General features: G+C 41.5%; 1 protein-coding gene across 1 annotated transcript in view; it reads right to left on the reverse strand.

Moving 5' to 3' along the window:
* nr5a2 (nuclear receptor subfamily 5, group A, member 2) overlaps nt 1–20,217 on the reverse strand; it is a 70,281-nt gene that overhangs the window by 22,568 nt on the left and 27,496 nt on the right. Inside the window, exons 5-6 of the mRNA XM_032525746.1 lie at nt 7,266–7,385; nt 2,877–3,024 (exon numbers count right to left, since the gene is read on the reverse strand). Coding sequence (XP_032381637.1) covers nt 2,877–3,024; nt 7,266–7,385 — 268 coding nt within the window. The remainder of the gene's footprint in view (nt 1–2,876; nt 3,025–7,265; nt 7,386–20,217) is intronic.

Below are 20,217 nucleotides of genomic sequence, written 5' to 3' on the forward strand. Positions count from 1 at the left end.
GTTATGGGTCTGTAGCTCAACACCCAACAGACACAATCATTGCTCACAGTCCTACAAACACTTAAGAGATCAATGCTCCGAGAGTGATAATCTTCTCCTTGAAAGCCTTCACTTAAGACAAGCAAAAATTGACAGGGGACTGAGAGAGAGAGCAGAGCGATAGAGAGACAAACACACGCACACAGATCAGGACAAGTGTCTCCTCTCAGCTGGAGTGACATCTATATCCCTATCTTCATCGACAACTGGCCTAACTTAGAGCTCTTCTGGCAGGGAGTAGGTGACCCATCCATCCATTAAAAGAGAGAGAGAAGGTTGTTGATAGAGAGAAATACTAAGGAAAATCAAGACTCAAACTGAATGATCCATGACTAACATCGGAGAGCAGAAGTTATAGTTGTGGTACTCGCAAGGCTTTAAGCACAGTCATAGTATAAGCAACACAAGCATGTTGCCAGCCAGAAGCTTAGGTTTTCAATGATTCTGCAAAACCATAGATTATGTTTAAAAGCTCTTTTTATTTTAGATTATAATTAACATCCAATGCCAATGCTTGCTTTCTGCAAAATATCTGCAAAAGGATGGTTATAAGTAGGGTACTATCATTCTAATGCCAAATTAAAGTATTGATATTTCCTCAGACATGTTCAAACAGTTTAACAGTAAAGTAGAACAAGTTCATTGTATCAAAGCTGTGCCATAATGAATACACCCCATTCATATATTAGCCCCAGCTGAGAGCATAGGGAACAGTGTTAGAGTTAAACTAAAGCGAATACAAAAGGGAGAGTCTAATCTTTGGTTGACTCAGTGCTGAGCTACTTTCATGCCTCATTTCACTACAATCATTAATTGGCTCTCCGTGTAGTTCAAAAGCAGCTGTGTGAACATACACAGATGAGTGAATGCACCCCTGCGTTTTCATTTCTGCACACATTATGCACTTTCCCTTAGGTAAATGTATGTATCTCAACCTCACATCTCTGTTCAGCTGTGTAAGTTATTAATCAGATCAATTCTAAATCTCCTGACTTTACATTACTCAAGCCCCTCCCCATCCCCCACCAACAACACTGATCCCCTTAGCCAACTCTACGGCGTCAGTGTCGGGCTTCTTTCACAGAAGGCCTGAACAGGCACTGCCGGAGGCGATACACATCCCTCAGGTGAGCCTTTCATTATGGATGATGTTTCTGCCAAATTATTTAGACCCTCAGCCCCAGCAACACCCCTACACCATAAAAAAAAACACAAACAAACGCATGCATGCACACAGACACATACATACTCCAAAGTCCCACTGCAATCTACCCCATTCCTCCTTCTTTCTTCACTGTACCAAAGACAGCATTAACACAAGCATTAATCCAGCCTGATCACCTCAGTGCGTCAATGTGTATTGTATGTGTGTGTGTGTGCCTGCCTGCGCTTTTGTGTGGCAGTTCATTAATCCCTTTTTCTTTGTTTAGAGGTTTAAGGTGAAGAAGTGAAAGCGTGACCCTTGTGGATTACAAGTGGATGAAGGAAGTGACAAACTGCCTTGACATCATGGCTTCAGTAATGTAGGAGTTTAAAATATGTTTGTCAGTCTGTATGTGTGTGTGTATGTGTGTGTTTGTGTGTGTGTGTGTGTGTGTGTGTGTGTGTGTGTGTGTGTGTGTGTGTGTGTGTGTGTGTGTGTGTGTGTGTTTGTGTTAGTGTTAGTGTTTGTGTTTCTATTCCTCAGTGGCCTTTTGCTCCAGACTTGTTAGAAAGAGACAGCGATGACAATCTCCTGGCAATGTCTGACCTCGGCTTAGAGTGTGTAGAGCACTTTGGGATCTGACACACGACGCACACCATGCGCACATGCACGAGTGTGCGTGCGCGTGCACACACATACACACACACACACCAACACACCACACCACACACACACACACACACACACACACACACACACACACACACACACTCATTTGGCTACTTATTCCCCCACTTCCCAAATCCCATGCTCCCTCTCTCTCCCCAGCATCAGCTCCCTCCAGCCCATCCCAAATGCTTCACGGTACCTGCCTTCCTCCAAATCCCACTCTCTCCCCTTCATCATCCTCCTATCTCATCTCCTTCTTCTTCCCCCCCCTCCTCAGTTGAACCCCAACTCCCTCCATTCCTTTCTGACCTGCCAAAACTCAGTCACAGATTAAAAAAAAAAAACTAAAAATCTCTTTCAAAACAATTTTTTAAAAGAAAATTACTCCCATCCTCTTGTAAATCCCCATCCTTACTGTCTGGTGAATTATTTTCATACAACCATCTCACATCTTGGCTTGTTAAATCATCCCAAAGCTAAATAAAATACCTTTCCTTCTTTTTTTCATTTTCTTCCCTTAAGCATGCATCTCTTATATATATATATATACTCATTTATACTGTATATTAAAATCAATCCTTCTACCACTATTGTACAACACAAGAGAGCAACAGCTAAATTTCAAAATGTAAACAGTCAACATTCCTTTTACATTCCCCCAACTGTGTATTTATTTACAGTTTTTTTGAATAAAAGGAGACTTGAATTCCTTCCTCCCTCACTTTCTCTGCTATCCCTTCCAGACCACTGGTCACTTCCTTCTTTCCTCCCCCCATCCTCCGTCCATCCTCCGTCCATCCTCCGTCCATCCTTCCTACCACACCATGCCTCTGCCCCCTTTCTTACTTCCATTTCCTTTCTCTCCCATCCTTCCTGCCTCTCTCTATGGCCTGCATAATTAATCCTCATACCCTAATCCTATCTCAGGAGCCTTGACTCTTTGTGGGGCAGGAACAATTGCCCAGTAACCTTTTACTGGATCTCCCCCTCAAATGTTTCCGATTCCTGGCTTTCAGGGACTTACCAAGGCTGAATAGGACCAGGAACTTGAGGCAGACAAACTCCCGTTGGTCCAGCTGCAGGGAGCGTAGCTTGGCCACCAGCTCCTGGGCGTGGCTCAACAGGTTGTTGAGGGTGGATCCCGCCTGTGAAGCAATCACTCCATAGTCCACCTGTAATAAGCAGGAAGGAAGGGATGTGAGAAGATGCTCTTGAGGCAGAAATATGGATTAAAGGTTTACTTTGATTCATGAATGTTGAATGGAATGTCCAGATGAGTATAGTTTGTTAGCATGTAGGGTAGCCTAGCTAACAAAAAAGATACATCAGTGTGTGAAGCTACATCAGACTTTGTAGTTATGAGCCTTTCCCTTCTCTTACATTTTGGTTTTTGTTTGCTAACTGTAGATGTGTGTTCATTGGGTTGCTCATCCCTGCACATTTAATTTAACCATTGAAAATATATCTACAACCCCAATGTGCAAAATGATTGACAGCTAGATCTTGTTCACTCCCTATCTTACTCCCTATTAAGCCCCATTGTACGAACCCAGAAGTTTCCCAGGAGTGGAAATTCACCCCTTATTAGACATTCTCTGACATGACTGTACCCTGAACACATCAACAACATGAGTTTCATGTAATTATTTTTTCATCCCTGTACCTGCTCAACTGCACTCTCAACACAGAGTCAAAAGCTTTGGTCTGTGTGTCAGAGTATGAGACACTGGCGGATGTGTAAAAAAGAAGCTGCAGGCAGTAGGTTTTTGCAGTTTAACAGTTTTTTTCATGACAACATGCTGTGGGCGTTTGTAGAGAGCATGGGAGTTCACCTCCAAGACCTGCCAGATTTGACTGCTTTCTCTCTGTTCTGTGTTATACAGCAAACACAATAATAGGCATGCTGAAACATGACAAAAAAACAAATAGATAAATAAATGATAATTTTCCATAAACCCATTTTTCTTGGGTGCAACGATCCACCACACACACCACACACACACACACACACACACACACACACACACACACACACACACACAGGCACAACCACACACACACACACACACACACACACACACACACACACTGCCTTTTCAGATGCATTTCCTGCAGCCGCAGCACATTTGTCTGGGAGGCAAGTCCTTAGCTGCCACTCAAAGTAAGCAGGACCATATTAAATTTTTATATTTATTGACAATTTATTACCATAATTGACTGTGCTAGGGTTTCCAGGGAAGATAGATGTTGGCGTGCGCAGTTCCTAAAGCTCAGGGAGGAAGAGGGTCCCTGTGAGCCCTTATTTACAATTAAAAACACCCTGGATTTATCATTTTATCCTGTAAATAGGATGATTGGAGCCTGTTTTGATCAGTCTAAGGAAGGTAAGGGTTAAAGTGAGGTAAGTGTGAACAATCCCTTATGGTTTTCCTGTCTCCTCTGTTCTTCTTATCTCCCTTTATTTCCTTTCTCTTTTACTACACAACTGTACCTCTCTGCCGATTTATCTATAACTCCTTTGTCCCTCTCTCATTCCTTCTTCCCACCTTTGAGATGGTTAAGAGTTATGACTCGGTGAAAAGCAGACACTGCCCCCCTTCCAAGGTGTCAATCAATTTACATAAAATCAACTGTGCATGAAATAACTTCATTGAAGGATTGGACTGTTGATGGTGATGCCTTGGGTTATTGCCTTCTAGCCTTAAGTAAAAAGAGAGAAGAAAAAAACGCTATAATGTCACTATAGCAGACTTAGCACTAACCCTGGTGACCTGCGTATCAGTCAATCAATCAATACTACTTTATTATCCCTCCTGGAGAGACATAGAGTAAACATATGAATAAACCTTCAAATCGTAATATATCATGAACACGATGGATAATCTTAGCAGAACATTAAAGATGAATATGGAAGGTGAGATCGCTTTAGTGGGCAGAGAGCTTTGATGTGTGTGGAAGATGGGAATGGAAAATGTACCTTGTTTGAAAGCACAGGAATCTACGGCTGGCAGAGAAACTTCTATATATGCATTTCTTCTTCATTTGAATTTCATGTATACCAGGAGCTTTGTACTATCAAAATATCAGGATTTTTATAACTGGCTGCCAAGCTGCAAGGCCTTGCTTAATCATTCAACAGTTCAGTCCAATCTTTTGTCACTTCAAGTTACGCTCCTATGACAGGATAAAGAAGAAGCCACCCTAAACTAAAAAACACTCATGGCCATGTGTCACTGCTCTTAGTGACATGAAGACATGCAGCAGTTCAGAGAAAGACAGAAAATTAGAACGAATGTGCAAACAAGGAACATTAGGACAAGAGAAAGAGACAGAAGACAGACATTGAATGACGGGCTATAAGAGTAAATCAGCTGGTACCATTGATTTTTTTGAAAGGCAGTGCAGTGTGTGATGAGAGCAAAGAAAAAGTCTTGGTTCAAAGCAAGAGTGGAGAAACATCTGTCCAAATTTCAAGTTGACCAAATCATGTGTCCTAAAGCAACAATTTTTCTGAAAAAAAAAAAATGAAAATAGCTGCCAATGTGAGGACATTAAACTTGTTACCAACACAAACTCAACTTCAACTTCAACTACTTGTACGATATAAGTGGCCTATACCATGTAATTGGAACATGGTGTTATCACTTTTTTATACTATCCCATGGACCAAAATGACTATGTTAATACGACTAATAACTACGTTATTAGCACATTACACAGAGAAATGTGGCCAATGAACAGCGCAGTATGTTGGCCCAAACAGCCTTTATGTGATTTGCTGTGTTTATATGTGTGTGTGTGTGTGTGTGTGTGTGTGTGTGTTTGTGTGTGTGTGTGTATGCAGCATTTGCTTTGGGTAATGCTGCTACAGTATTCTAAATATCCCTGGAGTTATCACTGCGCTGTCACCCCTGGCCAGGCAGAGAATAATAGGAAATAATGAATGTTTCAGAGCCTCACATGCACACGCACACACACACACACACACACACACACACACACACACACACACACACACACACACACACACACACACACACACACACACACACACACACACCCCTCCTCCCCCCAACACCAGCTGTTCATTAACCAAGGTATGCAAACGAAACTGCCGCCCTGCGTCTGTCCTGATTATCAGCACCTCCTCCTCCTCCTTACCGCTCCGGTCTCTTCTAACTGCTCTCATCATCCTCCTCGATCCCTCCTCATTTCATCTCCTTCTTTTTCCTTTGTGTCCCCTACCACCTTTTTTTCCTTCTCTTGTCCTCACTAGTCTACCCTTATGTCCTATTTCTTCCTTCTCTTTTCTTCAAGTCGGCATCTCGTTACATTCTCCCCTTCTTCCTTATTACCACCTTTTTTTCTCTCCTTCTCCTTTCTCACTCATTTTCTCCCTTTGCCTCTTTCTCCTTTTATCCTTCTCTTTCTTCATCATACATCTTTCTCTCCCCTCTACCATGTTGTCTGCCAAAACTTTTTCTGTTTGACTCTTCCTCCTTCCTGTTCTTTCTATTTTCTCTTCACCTGTCTGCGTGTATATTGGCATGATGTTCTTGTTAAGACCATGTAGATATTTCTCCTAATACTTTGGCTATGACATTTGCCACGGTTTGTACTACTCCACCATCAGAAGTACTAGTGCTTATTTACCATAGGCAGTACTTCATCAGCTATTCAGAATGTATGCCCCTGACCTCCTCTTCATTCAGAATCATGGCTTGCTTGAATATTTATACCAGCATGCATTGTTGTAAAACATTTTGTTGAAAAGCAATGTTTTAGAGAGACAGACAATCTATAATTTATGACTCATTATCTAACTGACAGCCATGCCACTGGTCAGAGGCATATTCACGGTGAGCAGTCTTTTTGTGTGCATGAGATTATGAAAATCACTGAATGCTGAAGGAGTCTTTCCTGCATGCTCTGGATTTGTGTGTTTACTGTTTGACAGTGTGTAGCAAGTTCACATGTGTATGAAGCTAAACACAAAATCACAGTATCCTGATGCTTTGAGGACCTCAATTTGGGCCTCAAGCATCAGCTCCTGCCAAGTTCCTTCAGGGCCCAGTAAAACACAATAGCACACTTAGCCACATTCTTTATCTGTCGGCTCACTCTCCATGCTGTGCATGTGTAAGTGCTTTATTTATGCGCTTGCGCAGTGTTCTTGCACTGAGAAAGTAATGCTAAATTGATTATTTTGGTGACATTAGTATATCTATAAGCATAATCTATTTTTAATGAAGCGAGGAGTCCTGTGTGGCTGATCAATAAAGCTTTAAGGGAAATATTGAGGTGTTGCACAGTCCCTTGAGGAGTGAGTGATGCATGCTTGGCAGGGTTTTGGAGGAAAATGGAAAGTATGGAGATAGCTGGAAGTTTCCAGAGAGGGGTTAAACCAACTCACATGCTGGCCAGTAACCAATAGGATGGAGCCCTCCTTGGCATGCATCACCTGCCGGAAGACGTGGTCGAGGATGAGGAGTTCACTCCAGCAGTTCTGCAGCAGCTTCATCTGGTCATCCACCTGGTAAGAAATAGGCACATCAGGTCAATTACTTGACTGGTGGGGGTTAGAAAACAAGAATGACTGAAAGCTCACAAGACGTTCAACATAAGAAGCTGTTGTGCCTTAATCTGCACAAATATAAACTAAAAATGTCTTTAAAAAAGCTATCCTGACATTGTGGCATCATCTACCATCTCTACATTTCCTTCAAATGATTACATTCCACTCCAACACAGGATAAAATGAAGTGTCACAACCTCAAAACAAAAAGTTGAGCCAGCGTGTCAGCCTCAGCAGCTTGTAAATATCACAGACAGCTGTTTGCAATGTAAGCTTGCTCACGGGTCATTGAGTTGCAAACCTCTGAAATTAGTTTTTCAACCTTACACAAAGCTCAAAAGTCCCCTGTACACACTCTAAAGCTTTCTCATGTGAACCTTTCCACACTCAGTCATGCCCTTTGTGCCTGATTTAACACTGTTGCCAGGTTTATCTGTTTGCCCATTGCCAGCAGTTTCTGAGTGATTCCACATATGATAATGATTAAGTAGCCTTTTTTTATCCTCCTGAATGCCAGCCGCTGGCTCCCAGGGACCTGCCAGGTGAGCTTGGGAAGCTGAGGCAGGTCAATCAGTGGTTCTGTACACCAAAACAACCCCCTCCATTGTAACTGTTAGTCTCTTCCCATGCCTGGCTGTGTTAATCATTACTCTGCATTGCCAGACGCAGACAAAAAAGGCCACATAGAGAAGGAAGGAATGAGGAAAATGTATGAGAGGCTCTTTCTCCCCCACGACCCTTTTTTTCCATCAACAAACATTGCCCTCTTTGTGGTATCATTGGGAATAATTTCTTTCTGTGCATACTGCGGGTTTGTGGTGATGTGAATTACTTTGTTGCTTTGAGTCTGTGAGAACTGTCTGTGATGTTCATCGCCAAAGTCAACCACAACTTGTAGGATGAAGAATGTGGATCGATAGTAAAACGTTGCGACACAGGCAGGTGCAGCATTAAAACCGCTGAAAGGAATTTCTTTTTGTGTTGTCTAGGAATTGCACAGGGATCCGTTTGTTGAAATCTGCAACGACCTTAGGTAAAAATTTGATGTCAACAACTGAAACTCTTTAAACACTTTATTACCTTGTATTACCAAGTTCTTGCTTGTTGATTAGGATTGTTATGACTGGTGATTGGGGCTGATGTCACACGTTGTCTGTTTACCTTTCAGGCAGACATAACAATACATGTAGCTGTGCCATAACAGTGACGTGGAAAAGCCAAATAACACATGAATGTTGTAGGACATTTGACCTGCCTAACTATGGTAGTCTTTGGCCACAGCTGTCATTTGGTTCTGTTATTTGGTATTTCATCTGATTTAGGTAACCTTATAGATCATTAGTGTGAATCTGGAGCCGTACCAAAGTTTAGTGGCTCACCACTATCCAACTGAAATAAACTGTTCACAAAATATAATAGATAAACAGTGTGGTGAAAGGAAAAAAAATCACTAAAGTATCTAATCTTTGAATGCCTAACTTTAACAATGTATCTTTTCTTAGTGAAAGTCAAATGACAAAATAAAACAAAGCTTCTGTGACCTTCTCTGGAGAAAACAATTGACAGCATCATGGACTCTTCTTGTCTGCCTCCTCCTCCTTCCTATAAATCAATTTTTTTTGTGGTCCCTCACTGACGGTGTCTCAAGAACATGATGAAAACATGCCTTCATTAAAACCATCAGAGAGCAAGGAACACATTCAAAGGAGGGACTTCTCTATACTGTGCCCGAATCCTCTTCGTTTCTCCTTATACCCTGGAAGCATGTGTAACAGCATGTGTGTGTGTATGTGTGTGGATGGATGGCTACATGTAAGGCTCTTCAAAGGACCCCCCTGCATGTCAGCAGTACTGGCAAGTGTCGGGGTCCTCATCAAAGGGCTGTCCTCACTCTGCCTGCCTGGAAGCTCTTCTCTGACAAGAGAAGTGGGTCATCAAAGGGGGCAGCTCAGAGGGGATGACGATGGGTGATAGCGGCCTAGACGAGGGCAGGGGACACCCGCTTGGAAATATGGGACTGGTGACAGATAGACAGGCGTGAGGGCGGGCCAGGGGTTGGGGTTCAGTTTGCTGACCTTTTAAGTGCCAGCGACACGAGCTGTTTCCCTGACAAGCTCTTCCTTTGCTCTGTCAAATGAGCAACATTCAGGCGCCTGATCTTACAAGATCTGCTGCCTGCTTTCTCAGATAATATGAACTTTCTGACATGGAGTCGAAGAGCGCTTGGTGTTGTGTTGTCATACAGACAAGTCCTGAATACTATCTCTGTGAAGAGTACCGTCAGTAAAACATTGGCTGATTGCCTGCCTCAGTTTGAGTCATTCGCAATGTGACACAACAAAGTTCAAATGAGCGGTTTGTTGAGCTCACCAGGTGCAATAAAACAGTGGATTTATTTAGTCTGTTAATTCTTATCTCATCACATGGTCATGGAAACTTTAGATAACTGCTAATTTACTGTTTCCAGCCATGTGGACTGAGTGGGAATGAAACGTGTTGCAGGGTTATTATTCCCTGAGTGTTTCTTATTTCCCTGAGTGATATACAGTACATTAAACTTGTTAACACTGCTAACATTGTTTTCTATTTTGTTACTTCCAATTAATTCCAAAACAAAATTATGCAATGCACAATATTGACAGGGTTGTTGTGGTAAAACACCTTTCTTGAAAAATCTATCTGGAAATAACAGTCAACACGATCTCACTATTGAAAATAACATGAAATGGTCATCTTATTTTTACTCTATTTTTTTTCTGTACTTTTATGTGTACAACACGTTTATTTATTTACATTTCTCCTTTTTTGTGGTGCTCAGCACAGGAAGCATCTATACGAAGGTTGGGTTTAGGAAAAGAACAACGGGGAAAGGACACCTTACACGCCAGGACACGATCCACAGTCTCTGGGGTCACGTGGCCATTTCACATACTGCCATGTTACTGGATTTTAATAGTAATATGGAAAGTCAGGATGAGCAGTTTGGTAGATAAGTAGCTTATTTCAAAATATGAAAGTGATTATTTTACTTGGTAATTAATCCAAAATACATGTACACTTCATCTGCAACTCCCTATGACAGGATGCTGTACATGGTCTAGATCGTTATTTTTCTTATTTTAATGTAACAAACCTAGTAAGTAACATTCTTTCTCACCAGCAAAATGGTTGCCTCTAACACACAAACTCAACCAGCACATTTATTTATTGTTTCTATAAATACACACTTCTTTTGTGTCACTGGATGGCTCAGCCAAAGTAAGATATGTCAGTAAAACTATACTTTGCTAATGATAAGTACGCAACAATTCCCATGCCGATCTGATGTCCAGTATTATAGCACCTGTAATGTATTAAAAAGACAGTAATATAAAAATCTTTTAAAAAATTTCAACTTGTATTTTCTGCAGTTTTCATTGGTTTTGCTAAAGGAAATTATATTTGCTGTATAGAAAACTTTAGAAATATAAATCGGTGAGTTTACTTTGAAGGTGAAGTAGAGAAGTTCCTTTACTTCTGATTTAAATACTTTTCATAGCCTCATATTTTTGTCTTTGTGTGATTACTGTAAACTTGCAAACCAACCAAATGTGCTGGCAATTAACATAAATTATTCTCCTTCTCATGAGGTCTTAGTCTTGTTCTTAAATTGTTATGACAAAACCTTACTCTGAAATAATCTTTTGAGTGGTTGGCCACGACATTGACATAAAAAAGTGACATTTTGTGATTGAAATGCATAATTTTGCGTTTGGAGTCAAATGTTTCATTTTATTTTCAAACTATGAATTCATGAACAAAGGAGTTTTCTTCTTTTGCTTCCACTTTACAGATTTAAATAATACCAACTCTCCACCTGTCCTTGGATGGATAAAAAACTTATGACAAGGATTTAGCCTCTTACGTTCACACTGATGCCAAAAACATGCTCCCCAGAAATCTCTTCAAACTGGTCTAAAAATCCACATTTATGGCTTTTCAAGCTGTGATTTCTTTAATATTTTAATATCATCACAAGTGTTTCGTTAAAAAAACGAGAGAAATTCCAAGCACAAACTCTTACTTTGCAGCAGCCAGCGATGAAAAATACATATCCTCCAAGAAACCAATTTAACACCTTTATGATCGTTCAGGCGAGTGGGATCAATGCCAGGATCAATCGCTTAGCCCATTGCTTTTGTTCAAAACCACTGGCTAAGATTAATGGGATTTTCCAGAGAGAGAAAGGGGTAGAAAAAGAAAGAGAGTGTGGGTGAGAGGGGGAATAAAAGTGCCAGACAGGGAATGAGAGAATGAGAAAAGACTTGGGGGAAATTGAGAAAATAAAACATAGTGATTAAGAGCATATATTCCCTCCATTTCTGGGTAAATGTAAATTAATTGGAAATGGAGCATTCAGATGCTCGCTGACAAAAGTAATGTTTATTCATAGCCCCCTGCTAAGAGTAGAGCAATTATCATGGTGTGTTGAGTCAAAACAGGCCAATGTAGTAGAATATTTCCCCCCCTTTCTCGTGGTCGGGTTTTGGTCTAGTGCCACGAGCATTGTCAAGCTTCTTTCGGTACGGCGGGCTTTAACGAGAGTACACAGCTGGATCTGATTTTAATAAGTAGTTCCATTTTTGATGTGGCCTAATGAACAGATTAATGGAATCTCCTTCTGTGGAGCCTTAATGAATGGCGAGAATCATGCTATTTTTTTAAGATGAGGGGGAGAACACACATACACGCACACGCACACACACACACACACACACACACACACACACACACACACACACACACACACACACACGGACCAACACAAGCAGACCCCGAGTTTATCTGCCTCAAACGACTTGTACATAAACAATAGCTGTGCTTCTATCTTTCCGTCTCTCTCTGCTGGACGAGAATCAATGCTGTCTCGGAGTACTACAGGTGAGGTTTGAAGCTGACATCAATGCTCGTGCGTCTCTAGCAGCCATCCTTTGGTGCAGTCCTGTCTTGGCATCTGTTCGCCTTGAGCCAAACAGGCCCTGTATTCACCTGGGAACAGGCACTAATTCACCTAGAACAGCGCCTGTTGTTCTCAGAGTGTTACAAACACTTAATTATGTTGGGCTCGAATGTACTGTAGCTCATTTCCAGTTTATAGTTTGGTAATTGAATTGAAAAGAGACTCAGTGTGGGGTTCCATTGCCAGCAATAGGATTTTGTTCAACAAATTGGCCATCTACATATACATAAATCATGGAGAGGACAATACTTTTTCCACATGTAACTCTGCTGACCTGGGATCAAATCTTATGATCAGTCTATGTATGCCTTTGTTACCCTTCCTATTGTCATAACAAGACCAAGTTACAAGGTAGGCAAAAAGAACAGTTCAACATTGTCCCATAAAACAGCAAATACCTCTTGAACCCCACTGCAAATCATTTGTGGCAGCCATGACTTTGAAATGCCACCAAAAAGAAAAACAGAGTGAGTGAAATAATCCCCAGGATGTTCCAGCTATGTGACCCTCCGGCTAGGGGAGAGGTGAGCTTTGGGTGTCCATGTTCCAAACTATGTCCAGCTCTTCAATACACTCTGCAGCAGCGGATGAGAATAAAAATCATTACCCCCCCCCACTTCCCCACTTGCTCTTGTTTATCATGGCATGTAGCTCATAGGGGCCTCGATTCTCCGACTGGCGGGGAGATAAGAATGCTGGGAAAATTAGCAGGTGGCAGGTGGCGCTGCTAGTCGAGGGGGAGGGGAACTAAAGGGAAGAATGATAATACTAGCGATAATATAGTGAACAACTAGCTTCAGTAAAACAGACTTTGTCGGCCAGCAGCCAAGTTTGAAGATTGAAGCTACAAGAATTTGGTTTACTAGCTATACACCTATTGGTTACCTGCCATTTTTCCTGACAGTGCATTTGACCTTTAGGATCCAGCTCTACTGCTGCACTCAAACTGTGAATCCACATGATCAGCAAATGATCAGAAATCCATTATTCCCAGTTTCCCGGAGCTGCCAGGGAAAAATAATCGTGTTATCCTACAATGTGAAAATATTTAATGTACCATTAGTTTTGAATGTTATTTCAATGAAAGATTCAATTGCCATTAAAATCTCTTTTGTTACACATTTAGACAATGATTAATGTATGTCCTTTATAGGTAGGTTGAGGTAAAAGTTTGCATTTGTACCATCAAGTCTTCATGAAAGGGTCCAGTACAAAGAAGTAGTGGGTGTATTTGTTCACATTAAAGGAGGAAATACAGCCATTAAAGAACTTGTTCTGCTTTTATCAGCGTTTTACCTACTTTAATGAGACATTTACCTAATACACACTTTTCCATTCTATTGCATTTCAAAAGAACTGATACAATTACACTAACGTTGTGAAGGAATCAATAATAATTAAATTTGTCCATAGTCAGTTAGCCAACATGGACCCATTACAAAAAAACGAAACAAAACTTTAGGCATTCAGAGATACATGTTGCATATCTCTGTAAAAGACAATAAGCTAGCAGACTTAACATCCGCTTGGTTCTACTCCATGTGACTTCTACTGTGACTGTATGTATATGTGACACTACTGTATATGTATTTCATTGCATGCTTTCACATCAACATCTCATGTCACTGGCACCTGTTTGTTGGTTGCATGTACTTCTAATCCAACATATCAGGTAGTGTAGAATGCCTGTGGGTTTATCTCCAACTGAGCGCACAGAAACTCTAGACTATTTTCATGTCCCTAAACAGCCATAGGGATGCCACGGGCCATCTGTGAGCTCAGAAAATACCTCTATTGTCACAAGAAGGCCTTGTGTCTACAGAAAAGATTTTTTCCAACTTCAACTTATTTTTCTCTTTACAATTATTTGTTTTAGTTTGTTTCTAAATCTCACTTTAGAAAGGCCTACATGTACTATCCATCCATTTAGCAATATGTGGAGCATAGTACTGACAGGGTTTCAACAATACATATTTACTCATGCATGTTAAAAATAATAGGATGTGGATTTTCTTTGACGCCAATGAGAAATAGGAGGCAATAGAAAGCATACAATCCTTGCTTCCACAGAAGACATTTTATTATTATGTTACTGACAAAAAAACGTATTTTTTGTTGTTTCTGAAGTTGAATTATTTTTGTTAGGGCAGTGATTGTCTACAATCTCTTTTTTTTCTGAAAAGCATCCATCTGTGTGATAATGCTTATGAACTCACTGTCTGCGTTTGCGACAATACATAAAAACTACAAGTGTATGCACTATACAGGATTTTACCTTTTATTATTCTTTATCGACAGGACTTGATTGGTCAAACAGCAAACAGCCACCTACAAATAGTCAAAGTAATAAATAAACGAAGCATCAGGCTGTCTTTGACCTTTCACATGAACAACGGTTAAAGTTACTCAGGCTACCGAAGAATAATTCCTCCGTCCAGGCTGTTCCAATTTAACGGGAGAGAGGACCAAGAGGGGTTTGGATCGTGACCGGACTGACGAGTTGTTACCACCACCATCTTCAGCCAGAGACAACATTATTTCTTCAGCTTCTTCTTGCATTCTTTCTACGAATCTTTGTGTTAACATGTACTATGACTTGGCGCCAACACACCTTGATGCTCATGACAAGTATAGCATGTATAGTTATCTTTTTTGAAGTGAATTAGGTTTAAATCGCCGACATGCATACGTGAATGACATATTTTTTCCATTTTCACACATTATCAATCCATGATGATCGCATTACACAAAAGTGAAATTGCACGTTTTATGGACCCCCCAAAATTTCACAAAGCACATTTTCAGGGAAGACGAGCTCCCCCTAGCTCCCCCCAATTTTTTTCACCCTGGCTGTATAGTGTTTGTGTAGGATTGCTAGTAGGTGTCTAAGTGTGTGTCCATGTGTGCCTGTGCCCATGTCCAATCGATATTGCCGCTGCACTGAGATTGATTGGTTCCCACGATGACTGCATTAACAGACTCAGGAGGCTGCCCTTTGACCCTGAGAACACTCTGCTTTTGATTGGCCATGCTCTCCCCATCTTCACATCTTCTCATCCTTCTACACATCCTGAAATTCTTCTTCTTGTCCCAGGCATGTGGTAAAAAGGGAAAACAAACATATAAACCCAGCCAATCATTGGACATGCCCTACATATCCTACCCAGCATCCTTTCATCCCGAGCCCAATTGAGACGAGAGGAAACAAGACGAGGGCCTAATAAGGTCTTCCTACTTTGCCAGGGCCGTGCCTCAACACACCAGTGAGATAAGGCCACTTCAGATGCAGGAAATGCAGTAACTGGTATCAAACCCGTGGAGTGATGTGTGTGCTTAAGAAATATATAAATAAGTAAAAGTAAAAATAAATAAAATAACAAAGATACAGAAGATCAAACAGCTGTTTCAGGTACAAATAATAGATCATGGCATGTAAGGTTAAGATGTTAAGTTCCTAAACACCCTACACACGTCTGTGAAAATCCACAAAAAACAGCACTACAAAACAAAGTATCTCTGTGAGTCTGTGTGTTGCAGTGGGAAGAGCAACTCGTTTTCTCAAGGTCACTGACAATTGCAACACACTCTCTTCTCTGTCTGATATTAGCGCAGGGATCTAAGGGTAAACCAAGACTGCCCAAACTTTCCTATTCTGTTTTTACTTGATGCATAAGCATATGAAACACAGTAAAATCAATGAGACAGGAGAATGGACCAGTGAGAGACCAGACATGAATGTCAATTGATATATTTTCATGCATGCAGTGTTCATTGTTATCTGGTCTGTTTACTAGATATGTAAAAAATCAAACTTTCCGGGTCACGTCAGCCAGCTTTTTATTTTAATCATATGAGTAATGGGCGAGAAGGTGCATCTCAATCTAGGTGGTAGAGTGTCTACAGAAAAGTGAGTTGGGCTCAACTCATGAGTGGGGCAAAACATGAAAGATATCTCCAGAGAAAAAAAAGAGGTTTTAAGAAAGAAATGTATGCAATGTTGCCTCATTTCTGAAGAAAGTTAACCCATAAGTAGAATGGCTAAGAGGAAAGAAGTTTTTTGAGAGATATTGTTTTCAGAATACCTCAGAAGTGGACTATCTACCCCCCACCACATACACAAACACTCTCATACACACGTGAAATCTCAGGGCTTAGAGCTAAGAAGCTATCAACTAATTATCAAAAACACAGAGAGGCCCTAATCAATTATTCACACGAACATTAGACCACTAAAACACATGCAGTTCAGGGAAAGGCATCTCCCAAAAGTAACCCTTCCTCCTCCTGTACTCAACAACACAGACACACACGCAGACACACACACACACACACACACACACACACACACACACACACACACACACAAACACAGATAAAATCATGTCAAGACCTGGATACCTACACAGAGACATGCATAGAAATGCTTAACAGTAATATCTATCTACAGTATATCTGCATACTTGCACACACTTACATGTGCAGCCTCCTGCTCCCTTCTCGCCACTCCACTCTTTTCTTTGCAGACAGAGAAAATGCATGCCATACAAATATAAGTGAGTTGTGTGAGTAGACTGTCTACAGTGTATAAGGTTCCTGGCTGGGAGGTGCTGATCATAGAACTCCTATTGATCCATCAACATCCCTCCCCCTACAGACTCCCTGAGCACACACACACACACAAACACACACACACACACACACACACACACACACACACATGTACACACACACAGAGCTTAATCTACCAGGCGATTCCTGGGCATTAAGCCCCAGCCATTGAATTTTCATGCCGTGCAATCATTATTTGAGTTAATGCTGCAATTTATGACTTGGTGTTTGTGGTGTTGTGTGAAAGGTAGGTGGAGGGGATGCAATATAAGGAGTGTGTAAGTATGCATACTTCTGTGTGTATGTGTGTGTTGGTTAACATGGGGTTTTGCATTCACTTTTTCATTTGGTCATGAGGTGTGTGTGTGTGTGTGTGTGTGTGTGTGTGTGTGTGTGTGTGTGTGTGTGTGTGTGTGTGTGTGTGTGTGTGTGTGTGTGTGTTTGTACATTTGGCTGTAGTTGTGTCTGCGTGACTTTCAATGACAGACAATGGTATATAACTCCATAATCCTTGTCTGGCTGCCTATCCTTGAGGAGGAACCAAAGACAAGAAAGAGAGGAGACAAAGAAGAGGTTGAATGCTTCCCCCTTTTGTATTATTTAGAACACTTGAGACTGTCCTCCTTAACTCTTACACACACATACACATACACACACACACACAAACACAAACACACACATGCATACAAGCACATACCCACAGTCAGACATACATGCAATATGCCTTAATGCAGCTTAGATGACCAAAGCCTATTTAAAATGCAGAGACTGACGCAGTGATGCTTTCTGTCTGAGAGGGCGGGAGACACAGATTCCCATTAGCGTTTGACGTGCTGGAATAGGAGTGTTTTTTTTCAGATGGGGGAGTTTTGAGGGGGTCTTAGTGGTAGGCTTTTAGAGCAGACAGCTGTGAATCCACATCCAAATGTGGCACAGCTCCAGAGATCGCAGGGATCACAGCCCTTGATGAACAAATTAAATATCTGAATTAGCTAATTGAGCATTTCCGGAGCTCCTGTGATATGTAAACAGTTGAAGTACAAGGAAGACGAGGCATCAAAACCACAATGCCGCAGAACAGATGGAGCCTTGCCTCTCCCTGAAGTGCATCTCCAGGCCTCATTTGACAGAAAGAGCCATGAATGCAACTGTATTAAGAGAAAGACGTCTCTCTAAAGCACTGCTGCGGCAGTATGAGGCATAGTGGGGCTGCTGCTGATGGGAAGTGCAGTGCAACATGTGGTGTATAAAGTTTTGGCCTGAGGGAAGGTGAGACTGCAGCTTGCCACCTGAAAACCTTGTCTTTTTTGGTTTTTGTTCAGCATCTCTGGTTCATTTCTAGAAGTTTAACGGTGTTGTCAACACCCTTCTCAGCAATTACCCTGTCAGCATATTTGGTTTATTGATCGTCATTGTTTCGACTTGCTTGAAAAGCCTCTTTTCATCCTTCTCTGAGTGGGCGCAATCCTAAAAGAACGCAGGACTGTTATGCTTATTATTAGTGCCATGCCTTTATTTCACATGTATGGAATCATTTATCCGTGGCTCGTGCCAGGTTTGCAGTTATGGTGCTTTGGGAGAAAGAGATTGACAGATTGAGAGGTGAAGAAGAGGGAATGGTGGGAGAGTAATGAAAAGTCCTGGTGCAGTGTGAAAAAATAAGGAGAGCAGCATCAAAAGGACTGCAAAAAAAGACTACTTAAAGTAGGGATGGGGAACAGGTGTCTTTGTCCTACTTTGCCGGCGGGGCTGAAGCCATTTTCTCGGCTGGGTCGCTGTTTGGCGTGCGGCCCCAATGAAATTTCTCGCTCGTCGTCACACCACCACCACAATGTCTAGTGTTACTCCTATGAACTGCATGCATCAGTCATCGCTGTGCAAATTCAATCACCCGCCTTCCCAGTTGAATATAAATAACCCTCTACTCTTTAAGTGTAAAACTAGAAGGCAAGCTGTCAACTCTGCTCCTCCACTGTCTTGTCTATTGTCTCCTGGACACCCCCCCCCCGCCCCCCCCGACCACCACAAGCTTCCCCACTCCCTGTCCAGAATAGACAAGCTGTAAATAAGCATCAAAAATAGACATTGGGGGACAACTGTTGACAGCCCAGTGACGAAAGCGGCAGACACAGGCACAACCTCTAGGCAGGCTGGATTACACGCAGATAATTGAGGCCACGCAACATGGGAACATACTGTAAGAAGCTAGGGACTCTTTGTGGGTTTTTATCTTACTTACTTTACCTTCCTGCGTTTTGTTTCAGACTGCAGTTTCAGACACAAAAGAGAACTTTGCTGTTCAGTATCCCTTAAACTGCACAAGCTTTGGCCTTAGCTCTAAATGCTTACTATTTAAACATGTACCACTTTATATGTTTGATACAAATAATAACTTTTGTGTTTAATGGAGTCATTGTTGATGAAATTAAAAATATTTTTTCTTCTCTTCCTCACTAAACAATGTTAAACCTCTACAACATGTTTACATAATTTGAATTAGCTGGCTAAAAGTGAATATATACATAGATGTCATCATCAACTGTTTCTTTGTTTCTTATTTCAAAGAGGAAACCTTTGATTGGATGCCCTTTTAGCTTTGATGCTTGTCGTTTAAAAAGATGAAATGCGGGCAGGCGTAAAATAGAAAGATAAATTAGCTGACAGGTTTGCATAGTATTGTGTGGTGAGTTTAGCTTAGAGGTTGAGGGTCGGCGTAAGGCTGCAGCAGCCACACCTCGGCCCCTCTGACCTCCAGGAAACCCTATAGCCGGGAGCTATTTAGGAGCAAAATGCCAGCACTTCTGTCAGTATATTTACCACCGCTGACAACATATCGGCACCCTCAGCCACCGAGCCTGCCCGCAGATAACAATACTTTTTACGAGGATCACCTTTGCTGCTACAAACTGTGAGCACCACTTATTCGGCTTGCAGAGTTTCTGACGGGAGGCACTTTGGAAAGGTTCCTGCATAAACTGTAGACTTAACACGGCTCATAACTATAAGCACAGCAGAGAGGAGGAGAGGAGAAGGAGGAAGTTGCTTTGTACTTTGGTGGAGTGTGTAAAGTGGTTGCACAGTGTTGAGTTGATTTGTTAGCAGCCCGGCCAACTAAATCAAGTCCCCATATCCACTTTGTTTACCCATTTTCTTTATCTCGCATTCCTGGTTCCTCTCAGCCTT

The sequence above is a fragment of the Etheostoma spectabile genome, chromosome 9 (assembly GCF_008692095.1).
Source record: "Etheostoma spectabile isolate EspeVRDwgs_2016 chromosome 9, UIUC_Espe_1.0, whole genome shotgun sequence".
Classification (NCBI taxonomy): domain Eukaryota; kingdom Metazoa; phylum Chordata; class Actinopteri; order Perciformes; family Percidae; genus Etheostoma; species Etheostoma spectabile.